The sequence below is a fragment of the Amphiprion ocellaris genome, chromosome 20, assembly GCF_022539595.1.
Source record: "Amphiprion ocellaris isolate individual 3 ecotype Okinawa chromosome 20, ASM2253959v1, whole genome shotgun sequence".
Taxonomy (NCBI): domain Eukaryota; kingdom Metazoa; phylum Chordata; class Actinopteri; family Pomacentridae; genus Amphiprion; species Amphiprion ocellaris.
This window is the reverse complement of record NC_072785.1, coordinates 25,263,460-25,286,283: the sequence shown is the minus strand read 5'-3', so window position 1 is coordinate 25,286,283 and position 22,824 is coordinate 25,263,460. Positions and strand designations below refer to the sequence as shown.

The 22,824-nt window shown below is 40.3% G+C and overlaps 1 protein-coding gene across 3 annotated transcripts in view; it reads right to left on the bottom strand.

The window, feature by feature from the left end:
* slc8a3 (solute carrier family 8 member 3) overlaps positions 1 to 21,001 on the bottom strand; it is a 169,802-nt gene extending 148,801 nt beyond the window's left edge. The window contains exons 1-2 of one of the 3 annotated variants that reach the window (XM_035955602.2): positions 20,017 to 21,001; positions 10,565 to 12,431 (exon numbers count right to left, since the gene is read on the bottom strand). In XM_035955602.2, coding sequence (XP_035811495.2) covers positions 10,565 to 12,345 — 1,781 coding nt within the window. In that variant the 5' untranslated portion in view covers positions 12,346 to 12,431; positions 20,017 to 21,001. The remainder of the gene's footprint in view (positions 1 to 10,564; positions 12,432 to 20,016) is intronic. The other 2 variants (XM_023286619.3, XM_023286618.3) reach the window with 2 other exon arrangements.
* Between the last annotated feature and the right edge of the window lie 1,823 nt (positions 21,002 to 22,824).

Sequence of the window (22,824 nt, the reverse complement as noted above, 5' to 3'; positions counted from 1 at the left end):
TTGGATCAGAAAATGAGCTGAAGACAGTTTAAAGGGTTAGCTTAGCACGTCAGCATGCTAGCATTTACCAATTAACACTCAACACAAAGAACCAGTGAGGACCATGGAACAGGTTCGGGCCCAAAACTAGCCGCCATTTTTCGATTCATTTCTGTTGCAGCAGTGGAAAAAGCTGCAGTAGAGAATCTTTGGAACAAGTTCAATAACATAAAGTTTTATATCTCACTCTGATCTGCAGATGGGGGTGCAAAAAATTATTGTATTCCAAAATTCTCAGAAGCGTCTTTTATCCATAGAGCTCAAAATAGTTCAGTTTGGCTTTAGAGTAGAGGAGGTGCTGCTAACTGAATTCAGGAATGTGTTTTCAGGTGCAAATTAAGCTATTTAATGAATCCTGGGTTTAGTTTCGCAAACATAAACTTTGAATTTAGTTAAAAATCTAAATATATTTGCGACATAAATTTACTTACTTCTTGGCTGTCTTAAGTACTTTGCTATTTAATATGGGCAAATTATTCAAGCTAAAAAACATACCTGACCAAACAAATGCATCAAACTGCCTCTTCACTCTAGCAGAAATCTGATGCCTCATTAACAAATGTAACATTAACCAGGACATTTTACTGGGAAAATGGAGCAAAGAATGCGTTACTGCAGTCTCAGAATGTTCTTTATCATCTCGCTGTATAATATTATCTGCAAATTCTGATTCATGGACCAAAGAAACACAAGAATAAAGAATCTAATGGTAAAGTTGAACATTTTAACACTGCAGATGAGTCTAAAATGTCATTGCACAGACCCCTTTTGCTCTGTTCCAGTAGCAGGAAGAATGTATCAAATATCTTTAAAACTCTGGTTGTGATTCTAACAGTCAAAACTTTTCATCCAAAGCCATCATAAGAAACACATCCACTTTTTGAAGTGTGAAAAACACATCAAGATACTCTGTAAAGCTACAAGCAGGTCCTACTTTTTTGTTCATACCATCATCCACTGTGGTGGAGTATACAGACCAGGATCCAGTAGTTTGTCCCTCATTTGTTGCATTTAGATTCAATGCAGAATCAAAAATGTGAAGCCACAAGGGACACTAGTTGCCAATTTCTATTCAATTCAACATCCCTTCTAAAGAGAACAAATTATCTGAACCCATATTTAGCATTTTTTCTCATTATCAGTATTGTAATTTTGTTGTTGTTTAAGTAAATTTGTTAGTGTTCTTACAAACGACTCTTGATTAATTCATTTAAGGACGCCCTACGTCTGAGAAATGTCCCACCAACAGCACTGTCTGATTGGAAGCACTAGGAAGTTTTGGATTGCATTTTGTATTATTATTATGTGGATTACTGACCTCCTTGATTACTAATACTTGGTATCAGGTGACTGCTAATCCACCCATCCAGTTGAAGCAGTCTCTTTGGTTGGAGTAGTTTCAGTTATAAGTGATGAATGACATGATTTCATAACAATTCATCCAGCAGTTGTTGCAATATTTTATGTCATCTCTAAAGGTTGTAGAACTCATCCTTTGGGGAACATGAATGGCAAATTTCACAACAATCTGGCTAATTGTTGTTGAGATATTTCAATCTGAACCAACAGATCTTCCAGTCCTATAATCCTCAGAATATGCTGTAAATGGATTTATGTGAGACTTATTCAAAATAGGCATTTCCTATTGACGCTATAAAAGCAGCCAGACACCATTTGGGTGAAATATTTTGGCAAATTAACCGTTTAAAACATTCCAACTGAATGCTTTGATTTCTCAAACTACAACCCGATTCTATATTCAGCCTCATATTCCTCTAAAGTGAGCTGACGAGAAGTTTTAAGGTAAATATACATTCTTTAAATACAAATATTTTGGATATATAGAGCAAAAAAATCAGTCTCTGAAAGCATTAGCATTCAGCAGCATGAGCATTTCAACTAACTCACTTTTTAAAACTTATTTAAAGTTTGCTCTATCAGTCACTGTGTACAAGCTGCCGTCGTTTCATCTGTTTTATGATGAAACCGAATTATGAAACTGTGCGGCGCTTATTTGTTAAAAAACTGCAGCTACACGTTTTGACAGTCAAATGGGTCAAAGTGATGCACTTACCTCCATCCTAACTCTATTAGGCTGCAGGGACTGTCAGGAGTTTGGGGAGTCTGAATATATGATCCCGGTCAGATTTACACTCACAAACACTCGGAGCTGGCGACACGCCCTGCAAACAACTGCCTTATAAACAAGCTTTAACTTAATTGCGTTCCTCTAACTGGGAGGAACAAACGCTCGGCCAGCATATTTATTACCGCTGAACCTGTGAGGGAGTTAATGTTTGTATATGTGCTGTGTTTTTCTCATGAATCTTCCAGTGCCGTATGTGTCAAATGTGTTAGAAACTGTGTGAGAATCTGTTTTTAATGTGTGTGTGTGTGTGTGTGTGTGTGTGTGTGTGTGTGTGTGTGTGTGTGTGTGTGTGTGTGTGTGTGTTAAACTAATCTCAGACAATAGCTGAGGGAGAAGTCAAAGGTATTATGGCCCTTTTGGACTCATTTTTATACATTATGGGTGAAATTTGAAACATATTTCCAACGTCTCATTTACCAAAAAATGTTTAGAATTTATTAAATCCATCTGACCTCACAGCCCAAATTCCCCTCCGACCTCCATCAGACAGTTTTGGAATAGATTTGCATAAAGTCTGCATTATTCATGACCTCCTACTCTGAATAGCTGGAGGTGTGTCCCCATTTTCACCTCCAGCCAATTGGAAAACTACCGAATGAATATTGAAACAAAGGCTGCAGTTGGAGATACAAAACTGTGGGACAATACAGAGGTTTAGAACTGGAGTCTGATCCTGGTTGGAGGAGGAAAACCTGCTACTGCTGACAATGTAGCTACGAGTTGCTAACTTAGCTTCAGCACAGACAATCAGCTGAATACACATACAACCACTGGTCAATAACAGAAGGAAGATTTACATGAGATTTCATGCAGACGTTCATGGTATGCAGAGGTTGATCCCCTGACTTTTCTTTTTAGGTACAAATTCATTGAAAGCCCTTTGTGAACATGGAAATTTATGGAAAGCTGCATTTTTATGGACATTTTAGTTTGTAATGGATGTGAAATTTTAGAGTAAAAAGGCACAAGAAAGGTGATTTTGGCACCAAACTCTGACTTTCTCTCTACTGGTACTGAAATTTTGGAAATAGTTTTCCCCAAATTCTTCACACAACTTCAAGTATGTTGCATGTTAAACTAGTTGTATGTCGTGTTGAAAGCAAAATTATACAAGAACCAACTTAGTAAGGTTAGTTAGTAAGGTCTGTTGTGAATTTTACAGAAAAGTGACTTCATTCAGACAGGAAGTCGACACAATCGGGCACCGTCAAATTAATGGAGTGGAGTTGATTACTGAAAAGGGTTTCATGGAAATATTTTAACATGTGCTAAATAAAACATTCATCGTCCCCAAAGGGATCAACTGTAACAACTTTGGTGACACTCTGACTTTTTCTATAGTGCCATCTTAAGGTCAAAATTTGGTTGTAACTGCAAAAGAGAAGACTTTCCCATCAGCCAGCTACCAAATTTTCATACTAAACTGAGATAGTAAAAATGCTAAACATTATATATTTGCAAATTATCAGCATGTTAGTATTGAGTTCATCTGCAAGATAGAATCACTTAACATATTCACTGATGTCTTTTTTGTTTTTAGCACACAAGTTGAAGAAATTACTACAAAAGCAAACACATAACTGTTATGAGACATATATTTTGACTTCTTGCCTGTCAAAATCTTCACAAACTCAAAAAGTCCCCCTACCCAAAAAAACCCACATTACAAGCCTCATTTCACTTGTAACTGTATGTAAACTGCAATGAAGCAAACACAAAAGCACTACATAACAACTTTACCACATTACCAAAGAAAACAAAGTGTGACTGCACCCCGAGGTGGCATAAAAAATACAAAGACACATTCCAATTATTGGGAGAACAGAAAAAGCGTGAGGCTAGCATGAATAAAACAAGAGAGGAGCACAGCTTTGAGTAGGATTAAGGCGAACTGGTGCTGGTGTGAGACGGGGCCTGGCTGCAGGGAGGTAAGGTAAACCTCACGGGTCTATTCCAGGATGTCTGCAAAAGTGCTGGCAGGGGGAAAAGCTGAGTGGTCAGCAGGACGAGGATCAGCGTGGACATGTGTTCTGTCAGTCAGGACGCCCAGAGGGGTGACAGCTACACATTCCTGAGGTATTAAGGAAAAAGCTTGGAGGAGGCAAAGGGCAGATTCATGCATCTCCTCGCCGACGGAATGCAACCAGATGCTATTTATACAAAAATATAAGGCAGGTTTCACAGGCACAGGAGAGTCGTGCTCATGCAGGCGTGACCGCAGCGGCCATTTACTTTCAGTGATTCGGGTCTGCACCACTCATTTGTTTATGAATCCATCAGGCCGAGTTAAACATCTGTCTCTCCAGGGATGGAGCTTCTCCACCTCGCAGCTGTGTTATATTCACTGGGTCAGAGGAAACATAAGCCTGCTACCTTTATTCAGGTCTTATTCTCAGCGGCTTTAATATACCGGTGGCTTCCTACCTGGGGATCGGAAACCCTCCCAACGGGCCCCGAGATTAATCTAAAGGGTCTAAATGTGAGGGTTTACAAGGATTAAAGAAAGTTTTAACAACTCATTCATATGCCAGTTATTTTCATAATGAATCTTTTTGTCTTTAAAAATCTTATTCTGTCCAACTTCAATCCAAAATCCAATAATATTCTCTTCAGGAAACCAGCACGTTTTTGAGAAGCTGGAATCTGACAGCAATTTTTTCTCCAATAATGACTCAAAACAATGACTTGATTGTGAGAATAGCTGCTGAAATAGCTGAAGATCACCCAGTCATTGCTGCATGACTGCTCTGACACACAATTGGGTATTTTTCAGACTTTTCTATTTTTTTCTTGTCAAATTGTTATTTTTTTCCTAATTTATTATAGTTTTGTAAAAGATTATTTTTATAAGGTCTTATTGTTATTACACTGCTTTGACAACAGTCACTTTGCATTTTACTGCACACACTGTATGAGCATGTGACCAATAAAAGCTGTAAAATATGTTGAATTCTAGATATTTTTTTCTTCTTCACACCTCCAAAAATTCTTCAAATTAAACAATACAAGACAGAAAAAATATTCTAATGTGCTGCAAAAATTCTGATTAATAAATTAGTTGACAATAAAAAAAATGCAACAATAATAGTTGCTGATCAATTATTAGACTAAATTTAAGATTTTGCTGCCTCTCATGGTTAGAATATTGTCATTTAAACATCTCTGGGTTCTGGACAAAAGAGTCAATTGGTACATGTTTACTTTTGGCCCTGGGAATTTATCGGGAGGATCTGTCACAGCTTTCTCAGAGTTTGGAGTCGAAACCATTAATTGATTCATCCCAAAAAAGCAGAAGCAGTCGATAAAAGATAATTGCTAGTTGCAGCTTTGCTCTGATGTGGAAACAGAAGCTGAATTCTGGGAGGAGGGGTCACACTTTGGAAAAAAGCATCTGTCAAATGAATAAATGTGTTGCCTGATTCCTTTATGTCGCTAAAAAGTTTGGGAACCACTGATCTGAAGGAACATTCTTGATTGATGAAGTTAAGAAGCACCCATTAAAGCGTCAAACTTTTTCTCTTTTGTTCTGGTCACATTTTTAGCCACTGTGGGCTTATTTTTCACTGCAATATAAAGTCCTGCACCTCTGTGGAAACAGAACAAACACGACTAGAAGCAGATAAAACTCAGAAATGTCTCTTGTGCAGTTTGGCACAGTTATACAGCCATTAATCATGAAAGCGAAAAAGCAAAAGCTGTATTTCTTTGATAATTAATTTAACAAACATTGTAAATGCCTCGAATTAACATGTACGATATTTCACACAGCTGTTACCAATACTGGTAAAAATAAATCATGGTTCTGCACACTATAGATATTTCACTACTTACATTGTATTTCATATCCTGCTCTGTGTCAACACTGCCTGCAGTTCAACTGAAAAGTCCCTGAATTTTTGTCATGACTGTTGGTTGTAGTTGTGTTATTAATGGCTTCACGGTTGAAACAAGCAGCACAATTTTTTTTTGTTTTGAACAGAATCTACTTAGTGTGAATGATTTATTTTTGGTCACATTTTAAATGACACAAGTAGAATAAAGTCACCTTGATGAAATTGTATGATTGTAAGCGTAAATTTGGTTAATATTCCTGACAGAGCTGCACATCACACATGATTGGTTTGAAGACTGTATTAAAGTTGAACATTTGATAAATTTTTGTGTTTTAACAGTTTCTGGCTCTGATAAATGGTGTCATTTTCCCATTTTTTTAAACCCAATAAAGTTGTGGCATCTAGATGAAATTGTTAAGTTGAAGAAGAAATTGGACTGATGTGTTCCAGAGCTGCAGATCACAACTGCAATAATTTCCAGTCTTCTTGCTAACAATGGCACCAAAGTGTGTCAGAAGAGATTGAGAGTCAATGCCTCATAAAACAGGACGAGACAGAAAGGAAGAGTTCGAGAGTGGAAGCATTATGAGGTCTAATTGTCCTAAAGGGCATCAAAAGCCTGCTGCCCTTTAGTCAAAGAGCACAGTCTGGCCTCATTCAGCCGCCACAATCAGCACAGAATTAGCAGAGGGAATCCTTCTGCAAAAAAAAAAAAAAAATGGAAATGGAAATGCACATTTTCATTGTCAACTTCTATTCAAGCCGGTGGTGGCATATGAATGTGACGGCGATGGAGGGAAATAAATTCAGTATTTTTTCATGTGACGAGCGTGAAAACAACCCTGAGGAGAGCTTTCAAGGCAGCGGAAGAAACATCATTGCAATTATGCCTTTAGTGAATATTCTACACATTCATTCCCTTTGTTTTGTGTATGGAAATGTTCTCATGAATCTTCTAGTGTGCTCCTGGATGAAGCTGTCACTTCCACTGCTCCTCTTTGTCTTTTTTTATGGATGTACACGAAATCTAATTCATCATCATCCGAGTGTAATTATGGAAATTTCTGGAGATTTGTTGGGAGTTCTGTAACAGCAGTCTGCCATTCTACAAAAGATTCAGAAGTCTCTGAAGAGAGGAAGCAGAGATTTCATATTAATACTCAAACATGTTCGTGCATATGAGCGGTTTTCATTGTTTTAACTGCTCGATTGAATAATGTCCTGTATGTTTTCAGTAATCATATAACATTTATCACGACTCTATATGGAGTACATTAATCAGCAGCGACTCTGGAAGTTTGCTTTCATATCCACAATATGTCTTGTGCTGTCTCTTCGCAATAAAAGTCACTTCTTGTTTATTTTGTACCCTTTGTGTTAGTGTGGACTTTAAAAACTGTACACTGGCCCAATGACATCAATTTTCTTTGACATTTATTCTGCAGATACGAGCCGTCACGTAATTTTGTCCATCGTATGTACAGTAGGCTGCTGGTCCAGTGAAAATGTCAGAGTTTACATTTATATCAAACTGAAAAGCTACAATATGAGTCCAGTTCTCGTTAAAAGGATCAAAGGTTCGACACGATGACCTCTGACCTTAACCTCAACTTAACAGTTCATTTACATGCTGGGTTTTGATTGAATCATAAATCTACACATCCTGAGGGCTGATTTAATGCCGATGTCTCAGTGCTTTAAAAGGCTGCTTCTTGGTTTGAGAAAGTTTAAAGGAGAACGTTTTTCACTCTGGTGCCAAGACTTAGAGGAGATAATCAGTATCACTTCATATCTGACCATTAAACAAAGCAGGAGATGGTTAGCTTAGCTTAACACAAGGACCATGCAGCTGATTGGTCAGCTGGTTCTTCTGAAGTAACTACAGACATGTACATCGTATAATTACATTTTGACTGAGCAGAATTATAGTTTTGTATATCTACAATATCAATTTAAAAAGACAACATGTACATCTTGAATTAAGGGGATTAAATATACCTTGACCTACAATTATGCTAATCAGAATTAAACTGTAGATATTTGAAACTGGAATTATTACCAGTTATAATTAAGCTGCAGACATTGTCAATATCTGCAACTAAACTGCAGACTTCTGTAATGAAAAACCCCATTTACATGAATAGTTAAACTGATTTGAGATATCCTCATCATCATTTTTCTAATGACAAATGACGAAGTGGATATCCAAGATAACAACTGTGAATAGGAAAAATGGCACTTTGGTATTTTAAACATTAAATTTTTTTGACTAATAAGAATTGAATTATGATTATTCGTTATGCATATCCAGACTACCCATTACATTTTAAGAAAGTTTGCTGTAGGTATTCTTCAAATATGCTGCATGGTTACACAAATATGCAAGAGAAGAAAAGCCTGGACTTCTACAACATAAAGAAGAGTGTTTTCTGTGGTAAAACGTAGCTCCATGGGCTTGCACCCAAAAAAAGGCATAATATGGGCTCTTTCATCCATTTAAACACCAAAACCTGAAAATGATAGTTGCTTAACAGATGGATTATAGAGTTTAGATAGATTTACCAATTAGATTTTATATAGACATGTTAAATTTGTTAATTAGTGAACTTTAAAAATGTAGGTAAGTGGATTCTGTTACCATTCTTTAGAGCCAGGCTGCCTCCTCCCTCTGTTTCCAGTCTTTATGCTAAGCTAAACTAACAGGCTGTTGACTCCAGCGAGTATTCATCAGAAATGATGGTGGTGTCAATCTTCTCATTTAAGCCAAGAAAACAAATAATGATTCAATTAACGTTATTATTTCAACATGCATGCTGATTGTTCTTCTAGATTTTTTGCATAATGAACATGAATGTATTTCATTCTTATCTGAGATGTGCATGACTGATAAACCTCTTTAGCACTAGTCTGTACTGTTTAATAGAAATAGTGTGATTCTGCAGGCAGATCTCTAGTATTTATCTGTTCACAGCGTGTCAAGTTGTGCACTCATATCAGAGCTGTGCTGCACCATAAGAACAGCTAACTGGTAGCACGATGAGCAACACAATGAGCCGATCAATACACTAACATTCCCTCACAATGCCAACAACAACACCACAGGAGCACAATAGTCTCTCTCTCTCCACGTCTCTACTCCCTCAGCAGCCTTCAGGCCCGGCCCAAAAAAAGCGTCTCTCACATAAATCAAGTGAAAACCCTGAAAGCTTGGCAGGCCCCAGGAGCATGCTGATCACCCCGACACTCATTCCCCCGCCGCCGGTCTCCTGGGCTGCCTCGGCCCTCAGGAGCCGGCACCCTGGAGCTCAGACCCTGCCAGTCAAGTCACAGAGAGCCGGGAGGGTCCAGATCGGTGGGGAAGGGGACGTCAGAGAGGCCTGTCACTTTGATTCAGTGCCGGCAGACCGATGTGTCAGACGCAAGCAGATGCAAGTTGTGAAATAAACAAATCAATATCTCTCAAGAGGTGCAGCTTTGTATAGTTATGCCCAGAGAAACTGCTCCACATACGTGTGACAAAACACTGCAGCATCATATATCACAATATACGGCCGCCGTACTATTTCTACTACAATGTGATGCTACTATTGCAACAAGCATGCCCACTCAATTGTAAGTCTGTGTGTTGCTGTAGTACAGTATTGTACACAGATGGTAGAGCTGACACGGCTACATAACATCCACAATTTACATAAGACCTCACTATTACTCACAGGAGCTTACAACCAAAATTGAATGCCTTTAGAAGGAATCAAACCTGAATGTCTCATCATTCATCCTGACAGCCTACCTACTAACCCCATGTACTGATTATATGAACCTGAGCCAGACCTTTGGCTTTTGTTGTAATTCTCCATTTTAATATCGCTTCTATCCTCCTGCTCAGTCGAAGCATTCAGCACACAGAAACAACAAAAAAGCAAAAGAGCAAAAACCCAGAGTTTGACAAAACAAAAGCAGTGGGGATTAGAGAGGCAAGGGGAGGGTTACTTAAGGACTTCCTGTTTCCACAGTTGTGTGACGAATCCCAAAGTCGAATCCCTGTTGCATGCGACACACACAGGATTGCTACCAAAGCGCTCTGATGAGAGCAAAATCTCCTGACAGGAAAACAAGGGGATATAGAGTGCATGCTCAGATGAGACGGCATGCTGTGTAACCATGTAAAGAAAAAAGCATTTAAAGTTCACAGAGCGATGAGTGCAAACAGCGCATGAATAGGTTACCGAAGTATGTTCCAAATTAAATGATGTCAAGAGGAAAAGACGACAAACATCTTTGTATCAGAAGCAAATGCTGAATGAGAGTTTCTGGCAGACTGCTGAATGGCTTTGAAGTTTGCTATCATATATACGGTCACTATTGCTCCCTGGTAGGCTTACCGCAATCAAGCTGCCATTCAAAAACACAAATCAATGAATGCAACTCTGAGAAAACGACTTATTCGTGACTCCTAAACACAATGTCAGTAACCAGTGAAGCCGACAACACACTCATGAAAAGCTCCACAAACAGGAGGAAGGAAAAAGAGGTGCTGCCTTACCAGGTCTCGTCGTTTTTGAATTCCAGCTCTCCGTAGGTGTCTTCGAAGTCCTCCCCGCCTCCTTTGGCAAGTCCCTCCACCGTGCGAAAAGGCACAATGACCGTCCCCCTTGCTCCAGAAGTCCTCAGCACTTTCACTTCCATAATGCCGATGCTCTCGCTGACGTGGACCGAGTTGCTCTCGAAGGTGAAGATGCCTGAATGATCGTCATCCAGGATGGTCACGGTGGCCACGGTGGGGAATCCCAGCATGGCCTTGGGGTATGGCAGACTGTTGGGCGATAGCACTTCATCCTCAGTTTCCAGGACTCGCAGATTACTGATGCGAACAAAGAAGTGCTCATCTTCTTCAAAGATGTCGTCATCTATGATTCCGATGCTAATTTCCTTGATCATCTCTCCCGGTTTGAACACCACCGTCCCCTCTGTAAACTCGTAGTCGGCCCCAGCGTTGGCCGAACCATCCTCAGTCTTATAATCCACGTAGATCGTCTTGTTTATGTCGCCGCCCTTTCTGGTGATGGTCAGAATGGCAGCGCCACAGTTCTCGAGGCACTGATAGACAGCAGGCTCAAAAGCAATCCGAGACACATACTCTTCTGGTTCCTCCACATGCACCTCCTGCACGCTGGTGCTCTTCTTCGCTTGCTCTGCGACATGTTTCTTCAAGATGTTTCCGGCGCCCGTCATCATGCGTGTAGCTTGGATTCGGTAGAAGGCACGGCTCTTTTGCTGATGCGATAGAGCGTAGTAATTGGCCATCTCGACCAGCTGATCCAGCTCTTTTTCTGGGTGCTTCTGCTTCAGGTCCTTCAAGATGCGAATCATGTCTCGTCGGGACTCGTCCACCTCTTTGCCCTCCATCAGACCCATCAGATTGCTGGCGGCACCTCCGTCCATGAAGTGGGAGTTGACCATCTTGCCGTCCATCTCAATCCCCTTGGAGCGTTCGGCTTCGGTCTCGATGATGACGCCCCGGTGTTTGTCGGTGCGATACTTCTTGTGCATGAACTTGTAGAAGAGCAGTCGTCTGTCTGCCACCCAGGCGAGGATTACACATATGGGAAAGAAAGCCAGTGTGACTAGACCCTCCCAGACCTGGACTTCATTCGGAGAAAACACAGCCAGGATCATGTAGAGCCAGATATAAGCAAAGATACTCCAGCCTGCAGTGATGAAGAACACTCTGAGGTGCTTGACCTTGCGTACCTCTCCTTGTGGAATGACAGACACACAAAGGCCAATGATGACAAACATATTGAAGGCTGCGCTGCCTACGATTGTCGAGGGCCCAAGCTCGCCGGATTTGAATTCGTGTCCACAAACTTCAATTACAGAAAGCATGATCTCGGGGGCAGACGAGCCCAAGGCCATGAGGGTGAGGTTGGAGACTGTTTCATTCCACACCCGGATTGTGGTGGTGGTCGTTTCACCATTGGGCCTTTTGATGACGATCTCCCTCTCTTGGGAAGTGATGACCTCAATGGCTGCCATGAAGCGGTCGGCGATGATGGACACACCGAGAAACATGTAGATCAGTGCCACGAAATATACAATGACCCGTGCGATCTTGTCCCCCATGGAGGGATCCTCGGGGTACCAGATGGGCAGGATGATCCCTGTGTGACACTTTGAGTTCCCCCTGCAGGTGGCATTGCTGGGGCTGAGCAGAGGGCTCGGAGTGGTCCGGGCCTCTGTGCAAAGGAAGGCTACAGCCACGGAGACCAGCCCCAACCAGAGGCAGGCTGGCGATCCTGGTTTTACAGGCCTTGAACCCTCCATGCACCCTCCTTCGTCTCAAGGGTCCTTACCACACTGACAGTCCCTCTGGGATCCAGCACTGGGCTGTTCTTTTCTCCACCCACCACCTAAACACAAAGATAGAAACAACACAGATTTTAATTAATGTTGTATTATACTTGGGATTATACATCTCATGTAGCCTGGGAACGCCTTAGGAATTATTGGAAAGCGTTACTTCAGTGGGATGTCTGGGATGACCTGTTTCATCTCTTCTGCCTCTGCGACATGATAAGCAGAGGAAAATGGATGGATGGATACGTCATACTTTTACTCCAACAATCAGAGTTTTGCTTCATATTAGAAACAACAGCCAGACAGGGACAACTGTAGTGAAATTGCGCCATGTAGCATTCTATCGTCTAATTAGATATGTGAATGTTTCTATGACTAAATAAATATTTATCATGCGTTAGTGCAATGCATTCACTCTTAGTTACATAATGATTCAATAATTAATGTAATGACATAATGGAAGGAGTATCCAGCCTTAGGGTAGTTTCACATTGTTTTAAATCCCAAGTTTGAAGAGCACAAGTAGTACAAGTAAGTCTGTGTATTTGCATTTCACAGGGAGAAACATGCACTTACTGAAGGAAGAAAGGGTTTTCTCAATTTTGTATGAGAGCAGGAATTCAAATTATCCCACTATCCTTCAATGGGTTTCTGCTTCCTACTTTACAAACCACATTTTCATGAGATCTTTATGTTATCTATGAAAGGCCGGCTGGAAAAATACTTCCCCACGCTCAGAAATTCATGAGATTTTCAGGTCTGTAAACCACTCTGTGAGCAACGTAGATAACATTAGTTTAATAAAATGATAGCCTGTGGGCTCATTTCCAATCATAAAGTTTATTTTCAGTTTAGACGTGGATACGTGCAACCAATAATGTGGATTTGAGCATGATTGTGTGAAATCTCGGGGGTAATACACAGCTCTGAACCAAACAGCTCGCTCAGCAGGCGTGCAATGTTGCCAAACTAAGCACTGTCCAAAATGTCGCATTGGCAAAAAAAAAAAAAAAAGCAGCAGAGGGGAGGCAGGAGACCGTCAAGAGGCAAACTGAAACAAAGGCTACAGATGTCCCGTCCAAATTCATTATATACCGAGCCCTAAATGCACACTTCCGCAAGAGAGAGCAGCATTACAATAACAATGCAGACATTGTCCGAATTCATAAAAGCTCGAGCTAAGCATCTTATGCGCCTCTTCAGCTCTTATAAGATGCGACTTGACAATTCTTTTTGATGCTAACAGCTGAGGCCAGAGGCAGCGGGAGCATGATGAACAGTTGACCACCTCAAACTTAGATGATATAACTCAGGAGATTTGTTATAGAAGCTTTCTCCTTGGTGGTGCCTGATTATTTAGTAGTTCAGTAGGTTGGTTGGGAGCCTCTCTGCAGCCTCCACCTCTGGACCCTTGAGGCTCTCAGGCAGTTTAGTCTGAATTAAAATTATCTCTTCAGAGAGATGCACAGTGTAAGTTAATCATTCTGTCCTGAATTCACTCGAGGATGACAATTTTTTTTATTACACTTGTTTCCATTTGCTTTTGTTGAGCTGAATCTAGTTTGCGTCCCGTCTACATTTTGTACCTAAAAGTGCATTCTTATGTTCAGATTCCTACTTAAAGACTTGATTACCTCTGGGACTGCCTGCACAAAACTGTGTACAGTATGCACTCATGGCACTTTGAGGCACTCTGGATAAAAGCATCCATTAAAAGGCATATGTTATGCTGTGGAATGCAGATTTCTTATTTGATTTAACTCTTACACACTACACTGGAGCTGAAGGCTTTTAAAATTACTCCAACTGCTAGAATTACATCTATCATGCAGGTGGATCGCTGGCCAGATTGGATAGCTGACAAAATTTACAATATAAGTTTGTATAGTAAAACAAGAGGTGGCTTGTTTGATATACTCGCGCCAATTTAAAAGCCAAATATTGTTTCTGGGACCTGAGCAGTGTCAACACTCACCTAATGCCTGCAATAAACTGGCAAAGTTTCAGTCAGCGTCTTGAGTGCAGGCAGTAGCAAAGCCAATTAATCTATTCTGGAACAAATTATCCCTAATATTTCTAATTTAATGCTTCATAGGTACAAATAATTGCATCACTGGCAGTGCTATTATGATGTCTTTTGAGGGATCATAACCTCAATAACATTCACAGAGATAACTTTTTCCATAAGTGCTTCAGCGAGAGGTGATACAATTGAAATGAAATTCCTCAGATGTTTAAAAAAAAGAAAAAAAAAGATGTTGATTGCTGAGCAGCGCACTGATCTGGAGGATAGAAAATGGGATGACGGCAAACGGCAGCAGAACCCGGAGACAAGGAACTTAAATTTAACTGAATCAGCAGAGCTGCTACTATGGACTGAAGCCAGATATGCAATCCCTGCGAGGACCGGCAGCACTGAGCACAAACAAAAACAACGGGGAAATAATTGAGTGACAAAGTTGTAACTTAATGAGAGAGAAACTGCATTTGAAACGTAAGGATTTTGCTCCAATTTGGAAACTCTAACCCCCCTACAAGAGTATACTTTCAGGCATGAGAGAAATACGTGTGCATTGCTCCAGTTACAGCCATAAAAGTGCGTACCTTGTGTTTAAAAACGGACCGCAGGTATGAATAAGTTATTGGAAGCACTGAGAGACTGAGTGAAGTGCCTCTTTCTGTTTAAGACTCAGAGCAGCACTGCTGACCCGCTAGCTTCTCCTTGTCTTTTTTTATTGCACCGTGGCTAGCAGGGGTGGATGGGCAGAAACTGCAATGAGGCATCCAGGATTTAAAGGCCAGGGACAGCCTCTCAATATGTTACAACCTGGGGATGGGAATGATTAAATCACAGGTCATTTAATTGGTAGCTGATATACTGGAGGAGCTGCGAACCTAAATCTGGAGTGTCGGATCAAAATAAACCCGTAAATTTTAGACTTGCTAAAATTGTATCCGTCCAGCTGATAATTATAACAACTCCTGAGGGAAATATGTGCCTTTTTAGCTGCTAAACACTGTGCTATATATTATAACTTTATCTCCCAGTGTGGTGCTGAGTAGGTGGAGTGCAGTCGGGATTTTAGAGCTTTTTCTCTCAAATCGGTTGCCTGCTGCAGCCAAAAATTACACGAGAGCTGCTAGAATTGGAGCTATATCGGCTGCTGTCGGCCTTCGCACAGATATATTAGGATCAGTGTATTTGTTTTTAGATATGTGTTAATATTTTTTTCTGTTAAAAACAGTACAACACGGAAAAAGATGCTTGAGGAATTCACACATGGTATCGTTTGGACGTCATAACAGAAGACGTTGTTGCTGAAAATGTGTTGACATCAATATTTTTTACCTACATGCTCTTTTTTCCATTTTAAATCACTGTAACAAATGTCCCCCCCCCCCCAGTATCTCTATATAATCGTTGCATTATGCTGTTTTTAGCTGGTCAGCTCTACAAATCCAACTACGTTTGGTATAGAAGTTTTCCAAGTATGGGAGTATTCACATGATCACATAACAAAAAGGTGTTTGTACACTGTGAATAGTTTTGGTATCAGACTAAAGCAGCACAACACAACTAAAGAGAAAACACTCAGGTGCTATTCACAATGGAGACACTTTGCATTTGTTTACTTCTCTCCTGCTCTCTGTGCTCACATAAACTGCATTTTAAAACAGCTGAATTCCTAATAAAGCTGTTCTCGCTTGCATATTTTTCTGTTTCTGTTGTCAGGCAACGAAACCAATCTAACATAGTGGTTGAAATGCAGCTTATTAAGACAAAACGTTAACCAGCAAATCCTGATTTTAAAACGATAATGCTACCTGACAAACTCACCAATCACATGAGATAAAGATAACAGGTATGCTGTGAATCCTGCTGTATTTACATAGAACTACTACCAAAGTCAAAGAAAGATAACAAAACAGGTGCTTTAGCTGCTCCATCATGATAAAATATTTACCATGTCCATGTTGCTCAGTGCTTTCTAACTTTGTTAAGGAGCTTAAGAGAAATTTGGGTTTGTTTTGGAGTTGCATTAATGACTTAAATCACGTTGGAATTGCCACTTTAAGACTTTACTGTCTACATCTTATGCTGTGCTCCAATATGCCATGATGTAAAAATTTATTGTATATATTAATCGACTAATCTGTAATAATTAATTGCCAGAAAAACAGTTGTTAGTAGGGATTAACCGATATGGGTTTTCCATGGCAGATACGATTATTGGAGCTTAAGAAAGCCAATAACCAATGTTTGGAAATGAAATACATTAAAGTTTTAACAGCATGTCATTCAAAACTAGACTTCCTCATTATGAAGGGTGCCTATAACTGAACTGTTCATATCTTAAATTACTATTAATTATTGTTTTCCAGACTCTGTTTAAGGTTCATGTGTGGCGACATTCTAACTTAGCCTCTAGCTGTTAGCATTGCTTTAGCCACTATGAGAGAAGCTAAATTCCTGATTTGTGCCCACAGCTTGTGTTTCTTGTTCAGTCTCTCCTTGAGAGACATTTCTGAGACCACAAAGTGACGACAGACAGAGAGAAGAGGCAGCATCAGACCGAAAGTAGCACATTTATCAATAATCAGCCAATAAAAATATAGATACCGATAATTGGAAAAAATGCCAAATGTCGGCCACGAAAATCGGCCAAACTGAAAACCGGTCCATCGCTAGTTCTTAGTGGCTGCCACATTTCCAACTCTCTCCACACTGTTTCTGCAGCACATGTAGCAGAGCACGTCCCAGAGCTAACTAAATAATTGTATGTAAAGAATTTCAGTTCATATATCAATTACAGGAATCTGTTACACTATAAAACGCAGCCTGGGCCCCAAAAATCCAGTTGAACGCAACTGAGAATGAACCAAAACAGCAAAATCAGAGTCTGAGAAGTACGGAGTCGGATGATAAATTTGCAGTTTGGTTCATGGCTACAGATGACAACTTTCTCAGTCTTTATTGTTAATATAAAATTAATGATTTTAGCTGCTTTAGATGAGGTGAAGTTCCCATTTCTCTGTAATGTCCTGCAGCTCTAATGCAGACAGTGGGAGACTGTTAGAAAAGGAAAGTGTTGGAAAACAGTAAAATGTGTTCACAGCCTGCCCTGGATAAACAGAGCTAAAAGAAAATGGCAAACAAGGCAAATACCCATGAATCCAAGAGCAAACTAGTGGGCTGACAGAGGGCTTTTAAAGATATAAGGCCACACAATAACACCGGACAGAGAGAGTCGATTGCCTGGTAACTACCTCCTGCCTTGTCCCATTAGACTTATAAATTTCACACGCTGAATAAAATCATGCTCGGAAAGATTATTTTGCAACTGTAAACTATAGTTGTGCTCATTTCCAGGCCTCCCTAAAGGCGCATTAGATAATAAACACGACTACTTTCACTACCCCGAGCTGCAGATTTACCCATTTTAAAGGTACATTTAGTTCTCATGCACGTAATTAATTCCAATTTCACCTGCAGGCCACAGGACTGACCGACTGACGGACTGCGAAATCATTTAAGAGACACAAATACATAAAGCTGGGCAATAACACAAAGTTCGCTACAGTAATTGCATTAAATCAGGCTGCTCAGGTGTGCGACCTCACAAGGTTTTTGTATTTGAAATATTGATTTTCTATCTGCACACAAATTGCATTGGGGTTCGGTTGATGCGTTTCTCTACGTCACCAACCACGACCCCTAAATTAGGAGCGACACAAAACAATTTGCATACTAATTACCGGTTTAAGGATTGTATTTTGCATTGTGGACGCAGAGACGTTTAATCAAGACTGTTCAGCAGCAAGCGAAAAGCGCTAAAATGAACAGAGAGGCTGTTCACAGAAAGTCAACGTTAGCTCAAGTGCCGTGTTGCAAGTGACATTTCTAAATTAAGGGTGAGGGTCAGCTTTGGCATATTGCAATTAAATCCAACACTGACCTCTTCAGCCACAAATAGTTGAGGGTGAAAACACTTAACTCAACTTTTAACCACTTTTTCGCCACTTTCTCCTTTAGGAAATGCAGCATAAGTGATATTTACCAAGTCAAACATCACAGTTAATTCCTAAATGTTCACAATGTGGTGTTGTGATGAATGAGACGTTTGCATTAATTTTACCCACTTTAAAAGGTGAAAGTTGCAAAATCTGAGTAAAAAGGTCATTATTTTATATCAATATACTGATGCTAATCTCCATTAAATACAACAACTAAAGTGGTGACCTCATTTTATGGTTATTTTAATGGTCAAAAAAGTTTCAAGGACAAAAAGCCTGAAATTGCATTTCGACCATGAAAACCCATTAATACTCCCCCTGTAGGCCCAAACTGATCTCATTCCTTCAGGGTTAGCAGCTCCCGAGACTCCTTTCCTCTAATTAGAGGGGATTTCTAGTAAATATGACCTTTAGCAAAGTGAAATTTGTCAAATAAAATGCTGCTGTGTCAATAAGCAATGGAGGAATTTATGTAATTTGCTAAAAAAACAAACATGAACCAGAAGCTTTGCAGACTTTAGTTATCAGGTAGGAACCTCGAGGAAGCATGCTGAGCAACATAAAAGCTGATATTGCACAAAAACATCACAGATTTTTCCTGGCTTTGGCTGCTAAAATGTGAATTTGCTGCTTTTCTCCTAATCTTAAACTCTTAGTTTGATTTGTTTTTACCATTTGGTTACGTGAGCTTGAGCTAACGGAGACTACAATGTGCATTTCTGATTATTCTTTGCACCAAACAGTGGAACAGTCATCTAGTTTCAGCCTTCATCAGTCAAACTCTGCACACTCCCAGTAGATTTCAGTAAGAGGATCCACATCCAGCACCCAGTGCATGTCTGGGTGCTCAATGCAAACCCTCCTATATGTCCTGACTGATGTTATGGCTCAGACAGTTGCTGCTCTGCCCTCGGATCTACTTTCTCTTTCCCTATTTTGGGAAGAGGGGTCTAGTTTAAGGAGGCTATTTGAGATCGGCGTAAACATGGACTCAGCAGACACACGGAGAGCCTCAGCTGTTGCTGATTAATCATCACGGGGCCGTTTCTCCCGCTGCACCGATGTCAGAGCTACCTGAGGGGGGAATCCCTGCTGGAGCACCCATAGGCCCACCCATAGGAACTTACAGGGTGCGTGCAGGCCTGCATTTTATGAAATCCCTCAGGAGACACTTTAAATCAGCTCCAAGCGCTTGCAGGGCCGCGCAGGAGATAGAAGAAGACGGAATGTTAACGCTTCGCATGTGAAGCTGGAGATCCAGGTGTGCAGCCAATCACTGGCGGACGCCTGGTGTTTCAATGGTACACCCATTAGACGGTATCACGAAGCGTTCAGTGGATCCTATCTGCAGATGAGGCAGGTTTAGGAAGGACTTATCGGCTGCATTTGCATCCTTAAAATGCTGCCTAGAATGATTCATATGTCCGTGTGTCCGTGTGTCCGTGTGTGTGTGTGTGTGTGTGTGTGTGTGTGTGTGTGTGTGTGTGTGTGTGTGTGTGTGTGTGTGTGTGTGTCTGTGTGTCTGTGTGTGTGTGTGTGTGTGTGTCATCAGGACGCACCGGCTCTCACACCGATTATCTAGCATCCGTGAGTTTGCATCATGCTGTGCTCAGTAGAACCTACCTGGATTTGTATTCCGGGGAGTTTTTTTTTTTTTTTTTTTTTAAATGTAGAGGCTGCGAAATATCTCCTGTCCGCCCCCTTTTATTGTTGTTATTGTTAATATCGTTGCTGTTGCCGCGCCGACTGTCTCCAGATCACCTCGCTGTGTCAGTCTAACGTGCTCCTAAATAAAATAAATAAAAACAAATCCCCCAGTGGAAGAAGCGTCCTCATGCACGGAGAGGCAGGTCCCCCCCACCGGCAGCAGCCCCGCTCGGGTATCGGCGTTTTTGGATCGAACCGGCCAGAGGTGATTCGCCTTTCGTCCTCTCCGCTGCCTCTGCGCCCTCCTCCCCAGATCCTCCCCGTCTGACGGACTGACCGGGTCGCAGCGCTGTCAATGACGAGGGAGGAGATGGGGGAGGAGGGGGGTGGGAGGCGGTGGGCTCAGGGTGGCTTTTTTTTTTAAATTATTTTAAAGGCTCGGTACGGACGGATCTCCGCGGCGGCTCTCCCTCCTCCTGCAAGCCGTGAATCAGCGCTCTCCTCCTCCTCCTCTTCCTCGTCTTCTCTCCGCTGCGCAGGAAAATCTCCGGCTGCTGTAAAGCCTCCCCGCCTGCTGCTGTCTCCTCTTCTTCTGCTACGATACAACGCCAAGTTGCGATCAGAAACGCGCTCAGCTGTGTGGCTTTTCTGCTTTTATTTTTCAAATTGCCACCGCTGTGCGCCGGACTTTGCGCACCATGGGAATGACCGCGGTTCGTCTCCTGCGCGTCACTTTGTGGATCTCGCAGAAGCAGCAGCGGGATCCGGAGCCGAGTTCCCTCCGTGGACTGTCATCCTCCGGTAATTGATATTAATTCCGGGCCTGCTTCTCACGCCGTGGAGGTGTGAAACGGTTGCGCCCTACAGCCATCCGCCCCCCGATTCTAAAAGTCACACAGACGGACTCGGTTAAAGGCGCGCAGCTACGTCACCATCAGCTGAGAGAAGAAACCCGCAACAAACCGTGAATCTCATCCAGAACCACAGCCAGGGAGGGGAGAAAGGAGCACAACTGTGGGTTCAGTCGTAATTTTAGCAATAAAAGGAGAAGCTGCACGTTCGCTGTGTTGACCAGATGCCTGTAAAGAAGTGACAGCAGGAGGATGATCACTAAATGAATCACTGACATTTATTCTGGACACCTGCCACCAGCAGCACAGAATGCAGGAGGATTTACACATGCACTGTAAAAAAAAAAAATTTAAAATATATAATTTGTAACTGATTTTCCCCATATCTTTTAAAAACACAAATATATAAATAAAATTACTATAGAGACTGATTTTACGAGTCTCACTCCCCAAAAACCCCAATAAAGTTAAAATTTTTAAGAGAAAATTACTTGTTTACATCACACGATTCCTAAACTATATTACCAGATTTATTCTAATTTAGCAAATATTTCCATATTATATAACAAATCAAACTGTTAAATTCAACTTTTTCCCCATATCTTTTAAAAACATAAATCTATGAATAAAATTACAAAAATAGACTGATTTTACAAGTCTCACCCCCTTTAAAAACCCCAATAAAGTTTAAATTTTTAAAAGAGAAAACTACTCCTTCTTTAACGTCACATGACTCCTAAACTATATTAACAGATTCATTCTAACTTCATAAATATTTATTTTTTTTATAACAAATCGAATTGTTAAATTCAACTCTTCCCCCATATCTTTTAAAAACATAAATATATCAATAAAATTACAAAAATAGACTGTGAATTTACAAGTCTCACCCCAAAAAACCCAATAAAGTTAAAATTTTTTTAAAAGAAAATTATTTTTCTTTTTTAACATCATGATTCCTAAACTATACTAACAGATTTAACCGAATTTCACAAATATTTTCATTTTATGTAACAAATCAAACTGGTAAATTCAGCTTTTATACTGTATATATATTTCCAAAATTAGATGCAATTACTGACAATTGACAGAAAAGGAGTATCTGTTCTATAATTTTATTTGCTTGTTAAATGAGAGCCATTTTTTCAACAAAAAATGCTCAAGGAATTTGTTCATTATAGACAAGAACCTGTAATCTGTCAATATACAATTTTCTACATTTTGTTCAAATTTTAAATATTAACATCACATAAAAATACAGTCATTTTTCACCATGAATAAAATACATTTTAGCTTCAATTTTACATAAGATTATTTATTTATTTATTTATTTATTTATTATTTTTAGGCTTTTTATTGTTTAATGAAGGATTTTCCATGCAAACAAATCACCCTTTTTAGAATTTAGGATACAGTGCATCCTAATCATAAAAAACTGCCTTATTTTTATGAGACGGTTATTTTCCATTAATTTACAATATTTTTTTAAAGCCCGAACTACAGAAAAAGTCTATTTTTTTCATTTCACTTATTTAGTAAAAGTGTGCACAGATGAATGTAGTATAGGGCACTAACCTCATAGCACATTTTTTGGCCTCTTAATGAGCATGATAGGTTATTGTAGTTGCACTTGAACAGCCAGTAGGCTATTTTACATTAAAGGTGCAAAACGTCCATGTATTTGCATGTGCTTTTAGCTGTTGTTGGTGGAGAAAACATCTGCTCAGGCTTAAGCTGAGTTCAGCTAAACTGAGTATTATGTGAAGTTATAACTCCACTATCATGTCAGATTGCAGTTACAGTGTTTACATTTACTCATGTATACAAGTTATGAGACAGAAAGTCCACGAGTATCCAAAATGGTGCATAATCAGACAACCATGAACTGATTACAAAAGATGGATGTTGTCTGGGGATCTGAAAAGTAAAGCTG